The 23,031-nt window shown below is 48.5% G+C and overlaps 1 protein-coding gene across 1 annotated transcript; it reads left to right on the top strand.

Moving 5' to 3' along the window:
- Positions 1-1,483: 1,483 nt before the first annotated feature.
- On the top strand, positions 1,484-18,407 carry LOC137377392 (mucin-22-like). The gene is made up of 10 exons (XM_068046969.1): positions 1,484-1,638; positions 5,044-5,702; positions 6,417-6,947; positions 7,287-7,817; positions 7,917-8,552; positions 8,982-9,767; positions 10,677-11,492; positions 13,212-13,742; positions 13,827-14,477; positions 18,373-18,407. The coding sequence occupies exons 1-10, from the start codon at positions 1,484-1,486 to the stop codon at positions 18,405-18,407; spliced, it is 5,331 nt and encodes a 1,776-aa protein (XP_067903070.1).
- Positions 18,408-23,031: the final 4,624 nt, after the last annotated feature.

Here is a 23,031-nt window from a genome sequence, read left to right on the forward strand (position 1 = left end):
GCAGTGAACAAGGATTCACCAATGGGGAGCTAAAAAACACGGTGAGTTTAAAATTAAACCCTGTTACGGTAAGACCAGGTGAAGGCTGAAAGGGAACCCTAGACCTCTTTCTCACCTGGTTGTAATACTTGCTTTTGTACTCTATTCCTCTATTTATAATGCCCAGGGTCACGTTTGCTTTTTAACAGCCTCCTCAACTTCCTTCTCCTGGAATTGCTGCAATCGTTGATTCCATGCTGTAGCAGTTGTTCAAAAATAATTCAATGGTTTGCTAGATTACTTTAGAGGCCATTAGAAGACAACCACATATCATGAGACTGAATTCACATCTAGACCAGACCAAGTTCCCTGGCCTGAAGGACACAAGTGAAACCAATTGGATTTCTCTTGGTGTTACCCCATAAATTGCTAGATTTATTGAATTGAATTTCACAATTTGTGACAATTGTATTCAATGGAACTCATGAACTCAACTTTATAAAACCAGCACCATGAACACTACAGGGTAGCTGCTGCAGAAGTATTTGCACCTGTTGACTGAAACTGAGGTGACAGCCATTGAGACTGATGGACCCAGGTGCGGAGGTTATGTGGGTGCTGGCAGGAATTGGAAAGGATAACTTCTGTTTTTCCAGCATTAAAAGATGCCAAAAATGTTCCTGCATGCATACAAGTGGTAGAGCTTGGACGAGCAATTGGCTAATCTAGCAATTTTGGTTTTATGTTAATGATCTTGAAGCAGACACAAGACCGTTTCCACAGTACAAAAATATCAACTGTTGATCAGTTGTTAGCGCTCTCACCTCTGTCAGAAGGTTGTGGGTCCAAGGTCCACTCCAGGACTTTCAGTGGGTGGAGAAGACCTTGCGGGACATCATCGAGGAGCTCTGGGCCATGAGAGCCCGGCTTTGGACTGCATCATCTCGGCATGGACATCAGCAGTCTGAGCTGACTGACTGAAAGGCATCAGCAGGGACACTGACGGAGTGGCAATGATGGGAGCACAAATACTGTTGTCCTGAGAGAAGATTCATGTACCATGAAGCCACTGCCTCAGTAATCCTAATAATCTGTTGGAGGACAGATTGCTGGACTGCTGTGAAACCCTGCAAGCCCCTTTGAACACTGAGATCCGCTACATCATAAGTGGATCCGCAAGTGCTGTCATGGAGTTGGCTACCACTTTCACACTGGAAATGATCGGCTCCAAGCTCTGCATGAAACCCTGTGCCAAGTTAGAACCAGGCTCCTCCATGCTTCTTAATAGTGACAACAGGCTTTGTGCATGCCCATCAGCCTTTTCCTGTATAATACCACATCAAAGTCCTCGCCTGAGTCCCCAGCAACAGAACTCGCCTGCGACCTCGTCCTCTGGGGAGTTGGCACATGAGTTATCTTTTTCTTCTGGCCTAACTGCAGCCCACTCATGCCCAGTGACTCAGCATGTGCTGATAATGCCTCTATACTACCCTCTAAAGTATGCATGGCGCCAATATCTGAGCTGGTGGCTGCAAGTGTCAGATCAAGTGACGATGTTTCTTCATCAGTTGTCTGCTCTTACTCTCACCTTTCATTTCAGACTGCACTGGCTGGCCAGGTGACAGCTCAAGGATATCTGAAAGCGGAAATGCAGAAGAGGTAAGGAAAGGAGGAGTGGGTGGAAAGCTAAAGGTCCATGGTCACACTATCTGCAGTTTGTATTTGTGGGATGAGGGCGAAGTAGGATTTGAGAAGATACATTAGGCAGGAACATACCATCAACTTGGGTAGTTTCAAAAATACCAGTTCCAACAGTTTCAGTGATAGCCGTGCCAATAATTCAGAGCATTGTCTCCTCCACGGGACTCAGAAGGTGTAGTTGTGCCTATTCTCCCACTTATTCTCTGCTGCTGCCTTATGTTTTGGGTACCTTGCCCTGAAAATAGACGGAAGAATGTCGGTGAGTGTATTGCACTGTGTTTGGGTGATGTGGCTGTCATAGCTAAATAGCTGGAAGTATGTGGAAGCTACAAGATGTGGGTGTGAGGCTGGCAGCATTGGTAAGTGGAGGTGGAGTTTCTGAATATTATGTATGAGTCCTGATTGCTGGAGACTATTGATGAGTGAGTGATGGGGGTGTGGTACATTGAGCAGCATTGCGTGAGAGGTTGATGGTGCAGTTGGTAAGATATAGCAGTTGAAGACACATTCACTGACCTTGACCACTCGTGTGAGGTCAATGAACCTTTTGTGGCACTGCAGCCAGGTACATTGGGCCAGACTCCTTGCGTTGACCTTCTTGGCCACCTGCTCCCATTTCCTTTGCAATGTACACCAGGAGGGCGTCCTAGCACCCTAAGGAGATGGAGAACTGTTCATGCATGCATGCGAGGGAAATTTGGCAAACTCCAGAATTGCTCCAGCAGTGTTTAAAAGAAGATTACAAATGCCTCTTGATATGAGATAGCTCTTGATATAGGTGCCTGGCTTAGGCCAGTGATTACAATTTCCCATCTCCAAACTAACAGAGAGGATCCTATAATCAAAACAGAAAGTGCTGGAAAAACTCAGCAGGTCTGGCAACATCTGTGGAGAGCGAAGCAAAGTTAGTGTTTCAGGTCTGTGACCTTTTTTCAAAACTGGCTGGTTCACTGTGCTGAAATGTTAACTTTGTTTCTCTCTCCACAGATGTTGCCAGACCTGCTGAGTTTTTCCAGCACTTTCTGTTTTGATTTCAGATATCCAGCACCCATAATATTTTGTTTTTATTTTAGAGAGTATCCTGTGTCCATTATGGAAACCACATGAATTTCACTTTCATTAACACCAATCAAGATGACGATTTTGGTGATTCCTATATTGTGAGGCCCAACGGCCTTGTCAGTTTACCACACAAGTGATCAAGACAAAACTTGTCCTCAATCTTGTCTCTTTGCTCTGTCTCCTCATAGCTCACACACTAAAAGAAGAGACTTGTGCTCATATTACAGCCTTGGGCTGTCCCAAAGCACTTTACAGCCATGAAGTGCTTTTGAAGTGTAGATAATGTTGTAATGTAGGAATCACAGAAGCGGGAATAGAGCGGGAGGGAGAGGGAGGTGGGGGACAGAGAAGGAGGGAGAGGGAGGCGGGGGACAGAGAAGGAGGGCGAGAGAGGCAGAGGACAGAGAGGGCGAGAGAGGCAGAGGACAGAGAGGGAGAGAGAGGGAGAGGACAGAGAGGGAGAGAGAGGGAGAGGCAGGGGACAGCGAGGGATGGAGAAAGAGAGGCGAGGGAGAGAGAAGGAGAGGCGGGGGAGGGAGAGAGCGGTGCGGGACAGAGAGGGAGAGGAAGAGAGGTGCAGGACAGGGGGAGAGAGAGAGAGGCGGGGGACTGGGAGAGAGAGAGAGAAAGGTGAAGAAGAGGGAGAGAGGGGCAGGGAACAGAGAAGGAGGGCGAGAGAGGCAGAGGACAGAGAGGGAGAGAGAGGGAGAGGACAGAGAGGGAGAGAGAGGGAGAGGCAGGGGACACAGCAAGAGCCCACAAAAAGCAATAATTTGCTTTGGTGATGTTGGACACCAATCTTCAATTCGTGCTATTGGATCTTCTACATCCACCTATGAGGCCAGTAGGAGCCTTGGTTTAATATCTCATTTTGAAGGACAGCACCTCTGACAGTTCAGCATCCCCTCAGTGCCACACTGATATGTCAGACTTGATTTTGAGCTCAAGTCTCTGGAGTGGGACATGAACCCACAATTGTCTGATGGAGAGACAAGAGTGCTGCTCATTAATTCACAGCTATCAACTTAAACATAAATAAAATATTGGGTTTTCAGGCCATGCTAAGTGCAATTTACACCGTGTTCCCAGAGTTTCTGCAAATGTGTGACAGTCAACAGTACCTCCTCAAGACTACAAAAACAAAATACTGCAGATGCTGGAAATCTGAAATTAAAACAGAAAATACTGGAAATCCTCAGCAGGGCTGGCAGCATCTGTGGACAAACAGAGTTAACCTTGCAGGTCGATGACCTTTCACCAGAACTCATCGTTTGATATAGCAAACCTGTTACCTAGATTCATGTTTAACTGCTCCCCAAGACACAGTCCACTGCCTCATGTGTAATCCTAAAATGTCCTGGTTCTCTGTCCTACTGTTTGCATGCTTGATCTGCCATGTTATAGAAATACAGGTGCGTTCATTTTCAGCCATCAGCACAAATGGAACAAATTGAAATAATAAATGTTTGCCACCTTTTCGTGGCTGTGCGCAAATTAAAAGATAAAGAATTAAGTTCTGCATTTTTGCACTCACCTTGTCATTATGGGGAACAGCAGGATGCCTGGTTCAACTACCATCTGATCTAAAATTAGTACTGGGAATGCAAATAAACGGTCTCAACAATTTAGCAGCAGTTATTCAAGTAGTGTTGCCTGTGACAACCTGCAAAGAGAAGGTCAAATATCAAATTGTTTTTAGTTATGCAAACTGTTTGAATTTAAGATCCAGTTGGAAATGATAGGTCTGCATGCTGGTTATTTCTGGTTCTGCTTCTTGATGCTGTGCTCACCACTACATCAATTATTTGTTTAGGATCATTGGCTGCAAAGTGTTTTTTTTCATATAGCTTGACATTATGATGAATATGGATCTAAATTTCTAAAAGACTGAAATGGGAGGAAACAGGACATAAGACAAGATGAAGGTAAGATAAGGCACTTGTTATTCTCAACAGGTCATCATTTGCGACACATTAATAAATCACACATTAATCTTCTGTTGACAGTCGCTGTGTTGATTCAAATTTTTTTATTATCTTTTCATGACAAGGTAGTAGCTATCACACCACACTCTCAGCAACAACTCTAATAGACACTTCAGATACCAGGGGAACCCTTTGAATGGTACCAGGGTCAATCAGTTCACTGAGAGTACATGAATTACCATAAAGGAGAGTAGTGTCAAGCAGCAGAATTGAGCTTGCTAAAGGTCCTATTCACAAAGCAGAGATTTGAATGTATACAATTCACTGCACCAAGCAGAGAACAAAATTGCTGACTCTGATTTCCCCTTATTGCCAGCTACATTCTTGATCAGTTCATCGGGACAGCTTCACCCAGAGGAGACTTGGAAAGTTCAAGGAAGGAGTCAACCCCAATTACTCTTGTGCATCTTGGAGTGGACATTCACACAGCAGAAAGTCACACAGCGGAAAGTCATATCGCGGACAGTCGCACAGTGGACAGTCACACAGCGGACAGTCACACAGCGGACAGTCACACAGCGAAACGTCACACAGTGAAAAGTCACATAGCGGACAGTCACATAACGGACAGTCACACAGCGGACAGTCACACAGCGAACAGTCACATATCAGACAGTAACACAGTGGACAGTAACACAGTGGACAGTCACACAGTGGACAGTCACACAGCGAACAGTCACACAGCGAACAGTCACATATCAGACAGTCACATAACGGACAGTCACACAGCGGACAGTCACACAGCGAACAGTCACACAGCGAACAGTCACATAGCAGACAGTAACACAGTGGACAGTCACACAGTGGACAGTCACACAGCGGACAGTCACATAGTGAACAGTCACATATCGGACAGTCACACAGCGGACAGTCACACAGCGAAATGTCAGACAGTGAAAAGTCACATAGCGGACAGTCACATAACGGACAGTCACACAGCGGACAGTCACACAGCGAACAGTCACATATCAGACAGTAACACAGTGGACAGTCACACAGTGGACAGTCACACAGCGAACAGTCACACAGCGAACAGTCACATATCAGACAGTCACATAACGGACAGTCACACAGCGGACAGTCACACAGCGAACAGTCCCACAGCGAACAGTCACATAGCAGACAGTAACACAGTGGACAGTCACGCAGTGGACAGTCACACAGCGGACAGTCACATAGTGAACAGTCACATATCGGACAGTCACACAGCGGACAGTCACACAGCGAACAGTCACACAGCGAACAGTCACATATCAGACAGTAACACAGTGGACAGTCACAAAGTGAACAGTCAGACAGCGAACAGTCACACAGCGAACAGTCACATATCAGAGAGTCACATAACGGACAGTCACACAGCGGACAGTCACACAGCGAACAGTCACACAGCGAACAGTCACATAGCAGACAGTAACACAGTGGACAGTCACACAGTGGACAGTCACACAGCGGACAGTCACATAGTGAACAGTCACATATCGGACAGTCACATATCGGACAGTCACACAGCGGACAGTCACACAGCGAAATGTCAGACAGTGAAAAGTCACATAGCGGACAGTCACATAACGGACAGTCACACAGCGGACAGTCACACAGCGAACAGTCACACAGCGAACAGTCACATATCAGACAGTCACACAGCGGACAGTCACACAGCGGACAGTCACACAGCGAAAAGTCACATAGCGGACAGTAACACAGTGGACAGTCACACAGCGGACAGTCACACAGCGGACAGTCACATAGTGAACAGTCACATATCGGACAGTCACACAGCGGACAGTCACACAGCGAAAGGTCACACAGTGAAAAGTCACATAGTGGACAGTCACATAACGGACAGTCACACAGCGGACAGTCACACGGCGAACAGTCACACAGCGAACAGTCACATATCAGACAGTAACACAGTGGACAGTCACACAGTGGACAGTCACACAGCGAAAAGTCACATATCAGACAGCCACACAGCGGACAGTCACACAGCGGACAGTCACACAGCGAAAAGTCACATAGCGGACAGTCACACAGCGGACAGTCACACAGCGGACAGTCACATAGTGAACAGTCACGTATCAGACAGTCACATATCGGACAGTCACACAGCGGACAGTCACACAGCGAAATGTCAGACAGTGAAAAGTCACATAGCGGACAGTCACATAACGGACAGTCACACAGCGGACAGTCACACAGCGAACAGTCACACAGCGAACAGTCACATATCAGACAGTCACACAGCGGACAGTCACACAGCGGACAGTCACACAGCGAAAAGTCACATAGCGGACAGTAACACAGTGGACAGTCACACAGTGGACAGTCACACAGCGGACAGTCACATAGTGAACAGTCACATATCGGACAGTCACACAGCGGACAGTCACACAGCGAAAGGTCACACAGTGAAAAGTCACATAGTGGACAGTCACATAACGGACAGTCACACAGCGGACAGTCACACGGCGAACAGTCACACAGCGAACAGTCACATATCAGACAGTCACACAGCGGACAGTCACACAGCGGACAGTCACACAGCGAAAAGTCACATAGCGGACAGTAACACAGTGGACAGTCACACAGCGGACAGTCACACAGCGGACAGTCACATAGTGAACAGTCACATATCGGACAGTCACACAGCGGACAGTCACACAGCGAAAGGTCACACAGTGAAAAGTCACATAGTGGACAGTCACATAACGGACAGTCACACAGCGGACAGTCACACGGCGAACAGTCACACAGCGAACAGTCACATAGCAGACAGTAACACAGTGGACAGTCACACAGTGGACAGTCACACAGCGAAAAGTCACATATCAGACAGCCACACAGCGGACAGTCACACAGCGGACAGTCACACAGCGAAAAGTCACATAGCGGACAGTCACACAGCGGACAGTCACACAGCGGACAGTCACATAGTGAACAGTCACGTATCAGACAGTCACATATCGGACAGTCACACAGCGGACAGTCACACAGCGAAATGTCAGACAGTGAAAAGTCACATAGCGGACAGTCACATAACGGACAGTCACACAGCGGACAGTCACACAGCGAACAGTCACACAGCGAACAGTCACATATCAGACAGTCACACAGCGGACAGTCACACAGCGGACAGTCACACAGCGAAAAGTCACATAGCGGACAGTAACACAGTGGACAGTCACACAGTGGACAGTCACACAGCGGACAGTCACATAGTGAACAGTCACATATCGGACAGTCACACAGCGGACAGTCACACAGCGAAAGGTCACACAGTGAAAAGTCACATAGTGGACAGTCACATAACGGACAGTCACACAGCGGACAGTCACACGGCGAACAGTCACACAGCGAACAGTCACATATCAGACAGTAACACAGTGGACAGTCACACAGTGGACAGTCACACAGCGAAAAGTCACATATCAGACAGCCACACAGCGGACAGTCACACAGCGGACAGTCACACAGCGAAAAGTCACATAGCGGACAGTCACACAGCGGACAGTCACACAGCGGACAGTCACATAGTGAACAGTCACGTATCAGACAGTCACACAGCGGACAGTCACACAGCGAAATGTCAGACAGTGAAAAGTCACATAGCGGACTGTCACATAATGGACAGTCACACAGCGGACAGTCACAAAGTGAACAGTCACACAGCGAAAAGTCACATAGCGGACAGTAACACAGTGGACAGTCACACAGTGGACAATCACACAGCGGACAGTCACATAGTGAACAGTCACATATCGGACAGTCACACAGCGGACAGTCACACAGCGAACAGTCACACAGCGAACAGTCACATATCAGACAGTAACACAGTGGACAGTCACAAAGTGAACAGTCACACAGCGAACAGTCACACAGCGAACAGTCACATATCAGACAGTCACATAACGGACAGTCACACAGCGGACAGTCACACAGCGAACAGTCACACAGCGAACAGTCACATAGCAGACAGTAACACAGTGGACAGTCACACAGTGGACAGTCACACAGCGGACAGTCACATAGTGAACAGTCACATATCGGACAGTCACATATCGGACAGTCACACAGCGGACAGTCACACAGCGAAATGTCAGACAGTGAAAAGTCACATAGCGGACAGTCACATAACGGACAGTCACACAGCGGACAGTCACACAGCGAACAGTCACACAGCGAACAGTCACATATCAGACAGTCACACAGCGGACAGTCACACAGCGGACAGTCACACAGCGAAAAGTCACATAGCGGACAGTAACACAGTGGACAGTCACACAGTGGACAGTCACACAGCGGACAGTCACATAGTGAACAGTCACATATCGGACAGTCACACAGCGGACAGTCACACAGCGAAAGGTCACACAGTGAAAAGTCACATAGTGGACAGTCACATAACGGACAGTCACACAGCGGACAGTCACACGGCGAACAGTCACACAGCGAACAGTCACATATCAGACAGTAACACAGTGGACAGTCACACAGTGGACAGTCACACAGCGAAAAGTCACATATCAGACAGCCACACAGCGGACAGTCACACAGCGGACAGTCACACAGCGGACAGTCACATAGTGAACAGTCACATATCGGACAGTCACATATCGGACAGTCACACAGCGGACAGTCACACAGCGAAATGTCAGACAGTGAAAAGTCACATAGCGGACAGTCACATAACGGACAGTCACACAGCGGACAGTCACAAAGTGAACAGTCACATATCAGACAGTCACACAGCGAACAGTCACATATCAGACAGTCACACTGCGGACAGTCACACAGCGGACAGTCACACAGCGAACAGTCACACAGCGAACGGTCACATAGCAGACAGTAACACAGTGGACAGTCACACAGTGGACAGTCACACAGCGGACAGTCACATAGTGAACAGTCACATATCGGACAGTCACACAGCGGACAGTCACACAGCGAAATGTCAGACAGTGAAAAGTCACATAGCGGACAGTCACATAACGGACAGTCACACAGCGGACAGTCACACAGCGAACAGTCACACAGCGAACAGTCACATATCAGACAGTCACACAGCGGACACTCACACAGCGGACAGTCACACAGCGAAAAGTCACATAGCGGACAGTAACACAGTGGACAGTCACACAGTGGACAATCACACAGCGGACAGTCACATAGTGAACAGTCACATATCGGACAGTCACACAGCGGACAGTCACACAGCGAACAGTCACACAGCGAACAGTCACATATCAGACAGTAACACAGTGGACAGTCACAAAGTGAACAGTCACACAGCGAACAGTCACACAGCGAACAGTCACATATCAGACAGTCACATAACGGACAGTCACACAGCGGACAGTCACACAGCGAACAGTCACACAGCGAACAGTCACATAGCAGACAGTAACACAGTGGACAGTCACACAGTGGACAGTCACACAGCGGACAGTCACATAGTGAACAGTCACATATCAGACAGTCACATATCGGACAGTCACACAGCGGACAGTCACACAGCGAAATGTCAGACAGTGAAAAGTCACATAGCGGACAGTCACATAACGGACAGTCACACAGCGGACAGTCACACAGCGAACAGTCACACAGCGAACAGTCACATATCAGACAGTCACACAGCGGACAGTCACACAGCGGACAGTCACACAGCGAAAAGTCACATAGCGGACAGTAACACAGTGGACAGTCACACAGTGGACAGTCACACAGCGGACAGTCACATAGTGAACAGTCACATATCGGACAGTCACACAGCGGACAGTCACACAGCGAAAGGTCACACAGTGAAAAGTCACATAGTGGACAGTCACATAACGGACAGTCACACAGCGGACAGTCACACGGCGAACAGTCACACAGCGAACAGTCACATATCAGACAGTCACACAGCGGACAGTCACACAGCGGACAGTCACACAGCGAAAAGTCACATAGCGGACAGTAACACAGTGGACAGTCACACAGTGGACAGTCACACAGCGGACAGTCACATAGTGAACAGTCACATATCGGACAGTCACACAGCGGACAGTCACACAGCGAAAGGTCACACAGTGAAAAGTCACATAGTGGACAGTCACATAACGGACAGTCACACAGCGGACAGTCACACGGCGAACAGTCACACAGCGAACAGTCACATATCAGACAGTAACACAGTGGACAGTCACACAGTGGACAGTCACACAGCGAAAAGTCACATATCAGACAGCCACACAGCGGACAGTCACACAGCGGACAGTCACACAGCGAAAAGTCACATAGCGGACAGTCACACAGCGGACAGTCACACAGCGGACAGTCACATAGTGAACAGTCACGTATCAGACAGTCACACAGCGGACAGTCACACAGCGAAATGTCAGACAGTGAAAAGTCACATAGCGGACTGTCACATAATGGACAGTCACACAGCGGACAGTCACAAAGTGAACAGTCACATATCAGACAGTCACACAGCGAACAGTCACATATCAGACAGTCACACAGCGGACAGTCACACAGCGGACAGTCACACAGCGAACAGTCACACAGCGAACGGTCACATAGCAGACAGTAACACAGTGGACAGTCACACAGTGGACAGTCACACAGCGGACAGTCACATAGTGAACAGTCACATATCGGACAGTCACACAGCGGACAGTCACACAGCGAAATGTCAGACAGTGAAAAGTCACATAGCGGACAGTCACATAACGGACAGTCACACAGCGGACAGTCACACAGCGAACAGTCACACAGCGAACAGTCACATATCAGACAGTCACACAGCGGACACTCACACAGCGGACAGTCACACAGCGAAAAGTCACATAGCGGACAGTAACACAGTGGACAGTCACACAGTGGACAATCACACAGCGGACAGTCACATAGTGAACAGTCACATATCGGACAGTCACACAGCGGACAGTCACACAGCGAACAGTCACACAGCGAACAGTCACATATCAGACAGTAACACAGTGGACAGTCACAAAGTGAACAGTCACACAGCGAACAGTCACATATCAGACAGCCACACAGCGGACAGTCACACAGCGGACAGTCACACAGCGAAAAGTCACATAGCGGACAGTCACACAGCGGACAGTCACACAGCGGACAGTCACATAGTGAACAGTCACGTATCAGACAGTCACACAGCGGACAGTCACACAGCGAAATGTCAGACAGTGAAAAGTCACATAGCGGACTGTCACATAATGGACAGTCACACAGCGGACAGTCACAAAGTGAACAGTCACATATCAGACAGTCACACAGCGAACAGTCACATATCAGACAGTCACACAGCGGACAGTCACACAGCGGACAGTCACACAGCGAACAGTCACACAGCGAACGGTCACATAGCAGACAGTAACACAGTGGACAGTCACACAGTGGACAGTCACACAGCGGACAGTCACATAGTGAACAGTCACATATCGGACAGTCACACAGCGGACAGTCACACAGCGAAATGTCAGACAGTGAAAAGTCACATAGCGGACAGTCACATAACGGACAGTCACACAGCGGACAGTCACACAGCGAACAGTCACACAGCGAACAGTCACATATCAGACAGTCACACAGCGGACACTCACACAGCGGACAGTCACACAGCGAAAAGTCACATAGCGGACAGTAACACAGTGGACAGTCACACAGTGGACAATCACACAGCGGACAGTCACATAGTGAACAGTCACATATCGGACAGTCACACAGCGGACAGTCACACAGCGAACAGTCACACAGCGAACAGTCACATATCAGACAGTAACACAGTGGACAGTCACAAAGTGAACAGTCACACAGCGAACAGTCACACAGCGAACAGTCACATATCAGACAGTCACATAACGGACAGTCACACAGCGGACAGTCACACAGCGAACAGTCACACAGCGAACAGTCACATAGCAGACAGTAACACAGTGGACAGTCACACAGTGGACAGTCACACAGCGGACAGTCACATAGTGAACAGTCACATATCAGACAGTCACATATCGGACAGTCACACAGCGGACAGTCACACAGCGAAATGTCAGACAGTGAAAAGTCACATAGCGGACAGTCACATAACGGACAGTCACACAGCGGACAGTCACACAGCGAACAGTCACACAGCGAACAGTCACATATCAGACAGTCACACAGCGGACAGTCACACAGCGGACAGTCACACAGCGAAAAGTCACATAGCGGACAGTAACACAGTGGACAGTCACACAGTGGACAGTCACACAGCGGACAGTCACATAGTGAACAGTCACATATCGGACAGTCACACAGCGGACAGTCACACAGCGAAAGGTCACACAGTGAAAAGTCACATAGTGGACAGTCACATAACGGACAGTCACACAGCGGACAGTCACACGGCGAACAGTCACACAGCGAACAGTCACATATCAGACAGTCACACAGCGGACAGTCACACAGCGGACAGTCACACAGCGAAAAGTCACATAGCGGACAGTAACACAGTGGACAGTCACACAGTGGACAGTCACACAGCGGACAGTCACATAGTGAACAGTCACATATCGGACAGTCACACAGCGGACAGTCACACAGCGAAAGGTCACACAGTGAAAAGTCACATAGTGGACAGTCACATAACGGACAGTCACACAGCGGACAGTCACACGGCGAACAGTCACACAGCGGACAGTCACATATCAGACAGTAACACAGTGGACAGTCACACAGTGGACAGTCACACAGCGAAAAGTCACATATCAGACAGCCACACAGCGGACAGTCACACAGCGGACAGTCACACAGCGAAAAGTCACATAGCGGACAGTCACACAGCGGACAGTCACACAGCGGACAGTCACATAGTGAACAGTCACGTATCAGACAGTCACACAGCGGACAGTCACACAGCGAAATGTCAGACAGTGAAAAGTCACATAGCGGACTGTCACATAATGGACAGTCACACAGCGGACAGTCACAAAGTGAACAGTCACATATCAGACAGTCACACAGCGAAAAGTCACATCGCGGACAGTCACACAGCGAAAAGTCACATAGTGAACAGTCACATATCAGACAGTCACACAGCGGACAGTCACACAGCGGACAGTCACACAGCGAAAAGTCACATAGCGGACAGTCACACAGCGGACAGTCACACAGCGGACAGTCACATAGTGAACAGTCACGTATCAGACAGTCACACAGTGGACAGTCACACAGCGAAAAGTCACACAGCGGACAGTCACACAGCGGACAGTCACATAGCGGACAGTCACACAGTGGACAGTCACATAGCAAACAGTCACACAGCGAAAAGTCACATAGCGGACAGTCACATAATGGACAGTCACACAGCAGACAGTCACAAAGTGAACAGTCACATATCATACAGTCACACAGTGGACAGTCACACAGCGAAAAGTCACATAGCGGACAGTCACATAGCGGACAGTCACACAGCGGACAGTCACACAGCGGACAGTCACACAGTGAACAGTCACATATCAGACAGTCACACAGCGGACAGTCACACAGCGAACAGTCACACAGCGAAAAGACACATAGCGGACTGTCACATAATGGACAGTCACACAGCGGACAGTCACAAAGTGAACAGTCACATATCAGACAGTCACACAGCGAAAAGTCACATAGCGGACGGTCACACAGCGAAAAGTCACATAGTGAACAGTCACATATCAGACAGTCACACAGCGGACAGTCACACAGCGGACAGTCACACAGCGAAAAGTCACACAGCGGACAGTCACACAGCGGACAGTCACATAGCGGACAGTCACACAGCGGACAGTCACACAGCGGACAGTCACACAGTGAACAGTCACGTATCAGACAGTCACACAGCGGACAGTCACATAGCGAACAGTCACACAGCGAAAAGTCACATAGCGGACAGTCACATAATGGACAGTCACACAGCAGACAGTCACAAAGTGAACAGTCACATATCATACAGTAACACAGTGGACAGTCACACAGCGAAAAGTCACATAGCGGACAGTCACACAGCGGACAGTCACATAGCGGACAGTCACACAGCGGACAGTCACACAGCGGACAGTCACACAGCGAAAAGTCACATAGCGGACAGTCACACAGCGGACAGTCACACAGCGGACAGTCACATAGTGAACAGTCACGTATCAGACAGTCACACAGTGGACAGTCACACAGCGAAAAGTCACACAGCGGACAGTCACACAGCGGACAGTCACATAGCGGACAGTCACACAGTGGACAGTCACATAGCAAACAGTCACACAGCGAAAAGTCACATAGCGGACAGTCACATAATGGACAGTCACACAGCAGACAGTCACAAAGTGAACAGTCACATATCATACAGTCACACAGTGGACAGTCACACAGCGAAAAGTCACATAGCGGACAGTCACATAGCGGACAGGCACACAGCGGACAGTCACACAGCGGACAGTCACACAGTGAACAGTCACATATCAGACAGTCACACAGCGGACAGTCACACAGCGAACAGTCACACAGCGAAAAGTCACATAGCGGACTGTCACATAATGGACAGTCACACAGCGGACAGTCACAAAGTGAACAGTCACATATCAGACAGTCACACAGCGAAAAGTCACATAGCGGACGGTCACACAGCGAAAAGTCACATAGTGAACAGTCACATATCAGACAGTCACACAGCGGACAGTCACACAGCGGACAGTCACACAGCGAAAAGTCACACAGCGGACAGTCACACAGCGGACAGTCACATAGCGGACAGTCACACAGCGGACAGTCACACAGCGGACAGTCACACAGTGAACAGTCACGTATCAGACAGTCACACAGCGGACAGTCACATAGCGAACAGTCACACAGCGAAAAGTCACATAGCGGACAGTCACATAATGGACAGTCACACAGCAGACAGTCACAAAGTGAACAGTCACATATCATACAATAACACAGTGGACAGTCACACAGCGAAAAGTCACATAGCGGACAGTCACACAGCGGACAGTCACACAGCGGACAGTCACACAGCGGACAGTCACACAGCGAAAAGTCACATAGCGGACAGTCACACAGCGGACAGTCACACAGCGGACAGTCACACAGTGAACAGTCACGTATCAGACAGTCACACAGTGGACAGTCACACAGCGAACAGTCACACAGCGAAAAGTCATATAGCGGACTGTCACATAATGGACAGTCACACAGCGGACAGTCACAAAGTGAACAGTCACATATCAGACAGTCACACAGTGGACAGTCACACAGCGAAAAGTCACATAGTGAACAGTCACATATCAGACAGTCACACAGTGGACAGTCACACAGCGAAAAGTCACATAGCGGACAGTCACACAGCGGACAGTAACATAGTGAACAGTCACATATCAGACGGTCACATAGCGGACAGTCACATAACGGACAGTCACACAGCGAAAAGTCACATAGTGAACAGTCACATATCAGACAGTCACATAGCGGACAGTCACATAACGGACAGTCACACAGCGGACAGTCACATAGTGAACAGTCACATATTGGACAGTCACACAGCGGACAGTCACACAGTGGAGAGTCACATATCAGACAGTCACACAGTGGACAGTCACACAGCGAAAAGTCACATAGTGAACAGTCACATATCAGACAGTCACACAGTGGACAGTCACACAGCGAAAAGTCACATAGCGGACAGTCACACAGCAGACAGTCACAAAGTGAACAGTCACATATCAGACAGTCACATAGCGGACAGTCACACAGCGGACAGTCACACAGCGGACAGTCACACAGCGGACAGTCACACAGCGAAAAGTCACATAGCGGACAGTCACACAGCGGACAGTCACACAGCGGACAGTCACACAGTGAACAGTCACGTATCAGACAGTCACACAGCGGACAGTCACACAGCGAACAGTCACACAGCGAAAAGTCACATAGCGGACTGTCACATAATGGACAGTCACACAGCGGACAGTCACAAAGTGAACATTCACATATCAGACAGTCACACAGTGGACAGTCACACAGCGTAAAGTCACATAGTGAACAGTCACATATCAGACAGTCACACAGTGGACAGTCACACAGCGAAAAGTCACATAGCGGACAGTCACACAGCGGACAGTCACATAGTGAACAGTCACATATCAGACGGTCACATAGCGGACAGTCACATAACGGACAGTCACACAGCGAAAAGTCACATAGTGAACAGTCACATATCAGACAGTCACATAGCGGACAGTCACATAACGGACAGTCACACAGCGGACAGTCACATAGTGAACAGTCACATATTGGACAGTCACACAGCGGACAGTCACACAGTGGAGAGTCACACAGTGGAGAGTCACATGTTGGACAGTCACACAGTGGAGAGTCAGACAGCAGACAGTCACACAGTGGACAGTCATGCAGTGGACAGTCACACTGTGGACAGTCATACAGTGGACAGAAACACAGTGGAAAGTCACACAGTGAACAGTCACACAGTGGACAGTCACGCAGTGGAGAGTCAGACAACGGACAGTCACACAGCAGACAGTCACACAGTGGGACAGTCACACAGCGGACAGTCAAACTTTTTTTATTCATTCATGGGATGTGGACATTGCTGGCCAGGCCAGCATTTATTGCCCATCCCTAGTTGTCCTTGAGAAGGTGGTGGTGAGCTGCCGATTGAACCGCTGCAGTCCACGTTGGGTAGGTACACCCACAGTGCTGTTAGGAAGGGAGTTCCAGGATTTTGACCCAGTGACAGTGAAGGAACGGCGATATAGTTCCAAGTCAGGATGGTGTGTGACTTGGAGGGGAAATTGCAGGTGGTGGTGTTCCCATGCACTTGCTGCCCTTGTCCTTCTAGTTGGTAGAGGTCGCAGGTTTGGAAGGTGCTGTCTAATGAAACTTTGTGCGTTGCTGCAGTGCATCTTATAGATGGTACACACTGCTGCCACTGTGCATCTGTGGTGGAGGCAGTGTATGTTTGTAGATGGGGTGCCAAGCAAGTGGACTGCTTTGTCCTGGATAGTGTCAAGCTTCTTCAGTGTTGTTGGAGCTGCACCCATTCAGGCGAGTGGAGAGTATTCCATCACACTCCTGACTTGTGCCTTGTAGATGGTGGACAGGCCTTGGGGAGTTAGGAGGTGAGTTACTCACCAGAGGATTCCTACCTCTGACCTGCTCTTGTAGCCATGGTATTTATATGGCTACTCCAGTTCAGTTTCTGGTCAATGGTAGCCCCTCGGATGTTGATAGTGGGGGATTCAGTGATGCTAATGCCATTGAATGTCAAGGGGAGATGGTTAGATTCTCTCTTGTTGGAGATGGTCATTGCCTGGCACTTGTATGACACAAATGTTACTTGCCACTTATCAGCCCAAGCCTGGATATTGTCCAGGTCTTGCTGCATTTCTACATGGATTGCTTCAGTATCTGAGGAGTCACGAATGGTGCTGAACATTGTGCAATCATCAGCGAGCACCCCCACCTCTGACCTTATGATTGAAGGAAGGTCATTGATGAAGCAGCTGAAGATGGTTGGGCCCAGGACGCTACCCTGAGGAACTCCTGCAGTGATGTCCCAGAGCTGACTTGATTGACCTTTAATAACCACAACCATGTTCCTTTGCGCTAGGTATGACTCCAACCGGCGGAGAGTTTTGCCCCTGATTCCCATTGACATCAATTTTGCTAGGGCTCCTTGATGCCATACTCGGTCAAATGCTGCCTTGATGTCAAGAGCAGTCACTCTCACCTCACCTCTTGAGTTCAGCTGTTTTGTCCATGTTTGAACCAAGACTGTAATGAGGTCAGGAGCTGAATCGCCCTGGCAGAACCTAAACTGAGCGTCACTGAGCAGGTTATTGCTAAGCAAGTGCCGCTTGATGGCACTGTTGATGACACCTTCCATCACTTTACAGATGATTAAGAGTAGACTGATGGGGCAGTAATTGGCCTGGTTGGACTTGTTCAGCTTTTTGTATGCAGGACGTACATGGGCAATTTTCCACATTGCCGGGTAGATGTCAGTGTTGTAGCTGTACTGGAACAGCTTGACTAGGGGCGCGGCAAATTCTGGAGCACAGGTCTTCAGTACTATTGCTGGAATATTGCCAGGGCCCATAGCCTTTGCAGTATCCAGTGCCTTCAGTCGTTTCTTGATATCACACGGAGTGAATCGAATTGACTGAAGTCTGGCATCTGTGATGCTGGGGAATTCAAGAGGAGGCTGAGATGGATCATCAAATCGGCACTTCTGGCTGAAGATTGTTGCAAATGTTTCAGCCTTCTTTTTCGCACTGAAGTGCTGGACTCCCCCATTATTAAGGATGGGGATATTTGTGGAGCCACCTCTTCCAGTTAGTTGTTTAATTGTCCACCACCATTCACAGCTGGATGTGGCAGGACTGCAGAGCTTAGATCTGATTCTGAAGGGGGAGGGTGAACAGCCAGTTGTCATTGTGCACATAGGCACCAATGATATAGGTAAAAAACGGGATGAGGTCCTACAAGCAGAATTTAGGGAGTTAGGAGCCAAGTTAAAAAGTAGGACCTCAGAGGTAGTAATCTCAGGATTGCTACCAGTGCCACGTGATAGTCAGAGTAGAAATGAAAGAATAGTCAGGATGAATGTGTGGGTTGAGAGATGGTGCAGGAGGGAGGGGTTCAGATTTTTGGGACATTGGGGCCAGTTCTGGGGGAGGTGGGACTATTACAAATTGTACGGTCTACACCTGGGCCGGACTGGAACCAATGTCCTTGGGGGTGCTTTTGCTAACGCTGTTGGGGAGGGTTTAAACTAATGTGGCAGGGGGATGGGAACCAGATGAGGTCAGTGGAGAGTAAGGAGGTAGTAACTAAAGCCTGTAAGGAACTAGATAATGAAGTCAGCGTGACTAAGGGAAAGAGTAGGCAGGGAGCAGATGATGAAAGCAAAGGGACTGGTGGTCTGAGGTGTATTTGTTTTAATGCAAGAAGTGTAATAGGTAAGGCAGATGAACTTAGGGCTTGGATTAGTACCTGGGAGTATGATGTTATTGCTATTACTGAGACTTGGTTAAGGGAAGGGCATGATTGGCAACTAAATATCCCAGGATACCGATGCTTCAGGCGGGATAGAGAGGGAGGTAGAAGGGGTGGAGGAGTTGCATTAATGGTCAAAGAGGATATCACAGCTGTGCTGAAGGAAGGCACTATGGAGGACTCGAGCTGTGAGGCAATATGGGCAGAACTCAGAAATAGGAAGGGTGCGGTAACAATGTTGGGGCTGTACTACAGGCCTCCCAACAGCGAGCGTGAGATAGAGGTACAAATATGTGAACAGATTATGGAAAGATGTAGGAGCAACAAGGTGGTGGTGATAGGAGATTTTAATTTTCCCAACATTGACTGGGAATCACTTAATGTTAGAGGTCTAGATGGAGCAGAATTTGTAAGGAGCATCCAGGAGGGTTTTTTCGAACAGTATGTAAATAGTCCAACGCGGGAAGGGGCCATACTGGACCTGGTGTTGGGGAATGAGCCCGGCCAAGTGGTTGACCTTTCAGTAGGGGACTACTTTGGGAATAGTGATCACAATTCTGTAAGTTTTAGAATACTCATGGACAAAGACGAGAGTGGTCCTAAAGGAAGAGTGCTAAATTGGGGGAAGTCCAACTATACCAAAATTCGGCAGGAGCTGGGGAATGTAGATTGGGAGCAGCTGTTTGAAGGTAAATCCACATTTGATATGTGGGAGGCTTTTAAAGAGAAGTTGATTAGCGTACAGGAGAGACATGTTCCTGTGAAAATGAGGGGTAGAAATGGCAAGATTAGGGAACCATGGATGACAGGTGAAATTGTGAGACTAGCTAAGAGGAAAAAGGAAGCATACATAAGGTCTAGGAGGCTGAAGAAAGACGAAGCTTTGAAAGAATATCGGGATTGTAGGCGCAATCTGAAATGAGGAATTAAGAGGGCTAAAAGGGGTCATGAAATATCTTGAGCAAGCAGGGTTAAGGAAAATCCCAAAGCCTTTTATTCATATATAAGGAGCAAGAGGGTAACTAGAGAAAGGATTGGGCCACTCAAGGACAAAGGACGAAAGTTATGCGTGGAGTCAGAGAAAATGGGTGAGATTCTAAACGAGTACTTTGCATCGGTATTCACCGAGGAGAGGGACATGACGGATGTTGAGGTTAGGGACAGATGTTTGATTACTCTAGGTCAAGTCGGCATAAGGAGGGAGGAAGTGTTGGGTATTCTAAAAGGCATTTAGGTGGACAAGTCCCCAGGACCGGATGGGATCTATCCCAGGTTATTGAGGGAAGCGAGAGAGTAAATAGCTGGGGTCTTAACAGATATCTTTGCAACATCCTTAAACACGAGTGAGGACTGGAGAATTGCTAATGTTGTCCCCTTGTTTAAGAAGGGTAGCAGGGATAATCCAGGTCATTATAGTCCAGTGAGCCTGACGTCAGTGGTAGGGAAGCTGCTGGAGAAGATACTGAGGGATAGGATCTATTCCCATTTGGAAGAAAATCGGCTTATCAGTGATAGGCAACATGGTTTTGTGCAGGGAAGGTCATGTCTTACCAACTTAATAGAATTCTTTGAGGAAGTGACAAAGTTGATTGATGAGGGAAGGGCTGTAGATGTCGTATACATGGACTTCAGTAAGGCGTTTGATAAGGTTCCCCATGGTCGGCTGATGGAGAAAGTGAAGGCGCATGGGGTCCAGGGTGTACTAGCTAGATGGATAAAGAACTGGCTGGGCAACAGGAGACAGAGAGTAGCAGTGGAAGGGAGTTTCTCAAAATGGAGATGTGTGACCAGTGGTGTTCCACAGGGATCCGTGCTGGGACCACTATTGTTTGTGATATACATAAATGATTTGGAGGAAAGTATAGGTGGTCTGATTAGCAAGTTTGCAGACTATACTAAGATTGGTGGAGTAGCAGATAGTGAAGGGGACTGTCAGAGAATACAGCAGAATATAGATAGACTGGAGAGTTGGGCAGAGAAATGGCAGATGGAGTTCAATCAGGGCAAATGCGAGGTGATGCATTTTGGAAGATCCAATTCAAGAGTGAACTATACAGTAAATGGAAAAGTCCTGGGGAAAATTGATGTACAGAGAGATTTGGGTGTTCAGGTCCATTGTTCCCTGAAGGTGGCAACGCAGGTCAATAGAGTGGTCAAGAAGGCATACGGCATGCTTTCCTTCATTGGACGGGGTATTGAGTACAAGAGTTGGCAGGTCATGTTACAGTTGTATAGGACTTTGGTTCGGCCACATTTGGAATACTGCGTGCAGTTCTGGTCGCCACATTACCAAAAGGATGTGGATGCTTTGGAGAGGTGCAGAGGAGGTTCACCAGGATGTTGCCTGGTCTGGAGGGCGCTAGCTATGAAGAGAGGTTGAGTAGCTTAGGATTATTTTCATTAGAAAGACGGAGGATGAGGGGGGACCTGATTGAGGTGCACAAAATCATGAGAGGTATAGACAGGGTGGATAGCAAGAAGCTTTTTCCCAGAGTGGGGGATTCAATTACAAGGGGACACGAGTTCAAAGTGAAAGGGGAAAAGCTTAGGGGGGGATATGCGTGGAAAGTTCTTTCCGCAGAGGGTGGTGGGTGCCTGGAACGCATTGCCAGTGGAGGTGGTAGACGCGGGCACGATAGCGTCTTTTAAGATGTATTTAGACAGATACATGAATGGGCAGGAAGTAAAGAGATACAGACCCTTAGAAAATAGGCGACAGGCTTAGATAGAGAATTTGGATCGGCGTAGGCTTGGAGGGCCGAAGGGCCTGTTCCTGTGCTGTAATTTTCTTTCTTTGTTCTTTGATCCGTTGGTTATTGGATCGCTTAGCTCTGTCTATCGCATGCTGCTTACGCAGTTTGGCACGCAGATAGTCCTGTGTTGTAGCTTCACCAGGTTGACACCTCATTTTGAGGTATGCCTAGTGCTGCTCCTGGCATGCCCTCCTGCACTCTTCATTGAACCAGGGTTGGTCTCCTGGCTTGATGGTAATAGTAGATTGGGGGATATGGTGGGCCATGAGGTTACAGATTGTGGTTGAGTACAATTCTGCTGCTGCTGATGGCCCACAGCGCCTCATGGATGCCCAGTTTTGCATTGCTAGATCTGTTCGAAATCTATCCCAATTAGCACAGTGGTAGTGCCACACATCTCGAAGGAGGGTATCCTCAATGTGAAGGCGGGATTTTGTCTCCACAAGGACTGTGTGCTGGTCACTCCTACAATACTGTCATGGACAGATGCATCTGCTGCAGGCAGATTGGTGAGGACG

This window comes from Heterodontus francisci, chromosome 15, assembly GCF_036365525.1.
Source record: "Heterodontus francisci isolate sHetFra1 chromosome 15, sHetFra1.hap1, whole genome shotgun sequence".
Taxonomy (NCBI): domain Eukaryota; kingdom Metazoa; phylum Chordata; class Chondrichthyes; order Heterodontiformes; family Heterodontidae; genus Heterodontus; species Heterodontus francisci.

Excerpts from the sequence above, each read along its gene's own strand:
- LOC137377392 (XM_068046969.1), top strand. The coding sequence starts at position 1,484 with ATGGCGCCAATATCTGAGCTGGTGGCTGCAAGTGTCAGATCAAGTGAC. Across the intron at positions 1,639-5,043 it reads AAAGCGGAAATGCAGAAGAG|CTACATTCTTGATCAGTTCA; the intron begins GTAAGGAAAGGA and ends CCTTATTGCCAG. Across the intron at positions 9,768-10,676 it reads GAACAGTCACACAGCGAACA|CGGACAGTAACACAGTGGAC; the intron begins GTCACATATCAG and ends AAAGTCACATAG.